This window comes from Papaver somniferum, chromosome 1 (genome assembly GCF_003573695.1).
Source record: "Papaver somniferum cultivar HN1 chromosome 1, ASM357369v1, whole genome shotgun sequence".
Classification (NCBI taxonomy): domain Eukaryota; kingdom Viridiplantae; phylum Streptophyta; class Magnoliopsida; order Ranunculales; family Papaveraceae; genus Papaver; species Papaver somniferum.
Genome location: NC_039358.1, coordinates 84,219,684 through 84,223,627, shown reverse-complemented (window position 1 = coordinate 84,223,627; position 3,944 = coordinate 84,219,684). Strand labels below are relative to the sequence as shown.

The 3,944-nt window shown below is 35.2% G+C and overlaps 1 protein-coding gene across 1 annotated transcript; it reads left to right on the top strand.

Annotated features, from left to right (window-relative positions):
• Window positions 1-630: 630 nt before the first annotated feature.
• Window positions 631-3,644, top strand: LOC113346745. The gene is made up of 7 exons (XM_026590250.1): window positions 631-692; window positions 1,445-1,763; window positions 2,040-2,268; window positions 2,387-2,431; window positions 2,544-3,217; window positions 3,326-3,477; window positions 3,596-3,644. Exons 1-7 carry the CDS (start codon window positions 631-633, stop codon window positions 3,642-3,644), a joined length of 1,530 nt encoding a protein of 509 aa, XP_026446035.1.
• The last annotated feature ends 300 nt before the right edge of the window (window positions 3,645-3,944 follow it).

The window sequence follows — 3,944 nt, the reverse complement described above, 5'->3', positions numbered from 1 at the left end:
TAAGTACTTTGCACAATCATGAATCAAATCTGATTTTGTTTCAATTGTGTCTTATATAATTATAGGGTTATAAACAGATGTACCCCTATATTTACACCCGACTTAACTATGTACCCCCGTTTTTTTCACATTTACAAATATAGGCCTGTTGGATGTTTTCCATCCAAAACTGTTAGAAAAGTCAATTTCTCGTCAATTTCTCGTCACTGGTCAATTTATCGTGAGAAATTTACGCCACGTGTTTAAATCGTGTGAGAAAATAGTGCCACGTATACGTGTACCACGTGCAAAGATCTCAGGCACACATCTGGGTAAAGGAGATCTCGTTGAAAATCAAGGGTTCAGATTTAGTGTATTTGTAACCTCCGCCAACACGTGTAGTATTTATGTTTTTCTCCGCCAACACGTGTGTGATATTTGGACCGTTAATCTTAACATGTGGGCTAATGTTAACCGTACATCTTAACGAGATGAGAAATGGACGGTGTGAGATTAAAGAAAAAACTAAGGGGGAAAGAAAAGGAAGGGTCGACTAATCTCTTTTCTCTCATCTCTTCCCTCGTCTCTCTCTTTTCTCTCATCTTCTTCCCTCGTCTCTCTCTTTTCTCTCTGTTTCAAGGACCAGTAAAGATGGTGAATCTAAGGCGTGGAAAGAAGAAGGAGAAGAAGAAACCAGAAAAAGAAAAGGAAAGGTTAGGGAAAAGAAAGGTTAGCAACACCAATGTTTTCTTGTACACAGAGATTTAGGGTTTTCATTTTTTTTTTCGATTTTGGAAAAGAAAGGGTTTTCTTCTATTTCATGAAATAGGGTATTCGTGTATGATAGTGATGTAGGGTTTCCGTTAATTTTTTTTTCAATTTTGGGTATTATGTAAATTGTTATGATTATTTAGGGTTTTTAATTTTTTTTCGATTTTGAGTCTTCTGTTAGAGTTCATGATTATCGAGTGAAATACAGTTTTAGGGTTTATTTCTAGGGTAATTTTTTTTACGATTTTGAAACTGTTATTGATTTATGGGTGTTCTGTACATGTTTTTGATTATAAGATGTTCTGTTTAATTTAGAAACTGTTATTGTATGTATGTTTTTCGATTAAATGGTGTTGTGTGTATGACAGTAGATGTATGGATTTAGGGTTTATTTTTTGATTACTGTTGTTATTACTCAAATGAAACGTGCAAAAATTGTTATAGAAACTGCCAGTGAATAATCTGCAAATGAAAATGTCTTTATGTATATGGCTTGTGGAAAAAATTATAATGTTATAGAAGCAACCAGTGATTGTTATTTCATTTTTGTGGAATCTCTCATTTTTGAACATGAATCTATATGTAAATTTCTAACACATGAATCTCTCATTTTTGTGGAATATTATATGTGTATGTGTTTCTGTATATGAATGTTTGAATTTGAACTAACACTGTTTATGCACATTTGGCGTAGAAATGAAGTTGAAGACAATTATGCTAAGAGAGACATAAAGGTGAAGGTTATGAACACTGTGATGAGTTTTGAATTCAAAGGGTTGGCTAGAACAGATATGGGTCTCCTTCAATTGAAAGAAAAGATCAAGCCCCTAATTAGATTGCAACCTAATGAGGAAGTGGATTTAATATGGTATAGTGACCCCTGTTTACCAGATTCATTGCTTACTGAAGAAGAATTTTGGAGGTTTTGGGATAATGCAGAAGTACATGAGAATTGGACTACACTGCATATGCAAGTTATCATTCCACATGAGTATTCAGAAGGGTTAACAGAGGTATCTATTCCACACAAGTATTTGACACCAACAAAGTCTTCAACACCAAAGAAACCAGTGACCAAAACCAAGCAAATTCCTATAAGAACAAGTCCTAGACTATCTAAGAAGAAGAACCAATGTCAGGCAGCAAACAAGAAGTTATTCATTGACTTAGGTAAAGAAGAAGTATATGTTCCTCAATTTACACAACAAACACAGTCTAGTGTAGCTGACAACATACCTGAAGAACAATTTGAAACATTTAATCATGACTTTTGGTTTGAATCAACACAGGCAGCAAGCGTTGTTGAGGATGATCAGTATGTTGTACAACTTCCAAATGAAGAACCTGATGAGTGTCACCCTGAGCAGGATTTAGAAAACTTCAACTGTGGGTATGATAATGAAGAACAACATGCAAAGGACTATGAGGAATTTTTGAAAAAGGCTGCGGATGGTGGCTTGGCAGATAATTTTGATGATCCTAACTTTGGTGAGGTGGAGGTTGATAATGACAATGAAGGTAATGTTCTCTTTTCTTGGGTATTTGATTGTTTGTTTTATTTTTGTTTTGTGTTTGTTATAGTATCTCAAGTATCTGAAAAATGAATTTTGTATGGTTGTTTTGTGTGTTGTTTCAGAGGATCATTATGTGGATATAGTGAGTTCTGATGGAGAAGATGAAGGTAATGATATGCTTGTTTAATTTGTTTCAGTTCATTATTGTTAGTTATTGTATTTTCAAAACAAGTTAAGATGAAGGTACTGAATGGTAGGATTTGTTTGTTTGTTTGTTAGGTGGACAAGAACAAGCTAAACCAGGTGGGCCTGAATGTAATGCAACTCACCAGTTTAATGGACCTCAAGCTAATGAGCCCTGTCCCACAACAGAGTTTGAGAAAGAATATGCAGAGCACTTTAGGCAAGAAGAAGAGGAAGACTTGTTCCAAGAGGAGATAGGTGAGGAATTTAATCCTACTAAACTTGTAGTTGGTACCAAATATGTAGATAAAAATGAATTTAAGAAACATGTTAGGCATTTCTGTGTAATGAATGGACATGAATTTGTATGGAATAAATGTGATAATAAGCAACAAAGAGCAGTATGTGTTAATTGTGAGAAGACGGAATGTAAGTTCTTTATATATGGCATCAAGCGAAAAGGTGAAGGAGACACCTTTACACTCAAAGGGTATAATATAGAACACAACCACCAAGGTCGTGGAGATGGGTACAACAGAAGTGCAATTCCTCCTTATGTAGCTGATTGGTACATGGAAAAAAGAAGGGAGACAGGTTGTGATGCAGAAATACCTTGTCCATATGACTTAGCAGCACAATTTAAAAGGGACACAAAGGTCACCATTGCATACCATACTGCATGGAGGGCAAGGGTTATGGTGTTGGAGAAGCTATATGGGAGTTATGAGAAGAGTTACCAACAAGTTCCTAACTTTTGTGAAATGGTTAAGGTAATGTTACTCTTATCTCTGACATTATTTTTTCTTGTTAGTTGTTTTTGCAAATAATATTCATTTTGTCATTCTTGTTAGTTATTAATTCTACTATGTTGTATGCAGAGGAGAAACCCAGGAAGCCATTGTTCTTTCTCATATGGCACTCTAGACAATACGTTCCTTTCTTTAACCATATCATTTGCTCCTGCAATAAAGGGGTGGAAGGCTGGCTGTAGAAGGGTCATTGGCTTGGATGCTTGTCACTTGAATGGAAAGTTTGGTGGTGTGATGCTATGTGCAACAGGTAAATTCTTCTTTTTCTTCACTTATACGTTCTTGTAATTCAATTTATATGTCATTTTGTATTATAATTCACTTTTTATATGCAATCAGGTCTGGATGGCCAGAATGGCTTAGTTATGCTAGGTATAATGGTGTGTAGGAATGAAACCAAAGAAAATTGGAAGATTTTCCTTGGAGATTTGAAGCCTCTGGTAGATGAAGATGGTGTGCGTATCTGTTTCATCTCAGACAAGCAAAAGGGAATCTTGGAGGGTGTTGACTATCACTTTCCTTTAGATGAACACAGATATTGTTTTAGGTATAATGTGTATGATTTCAGATTACTATTCCCTTTTTTCTTTCTAGATCACTTGTAATAATCCTATAATGTATTTGAATTTACATGTGACAGGCACTTGCTTGCAAACTTCAAGAAGACCTACAAGAGTTTTAGTTTGCA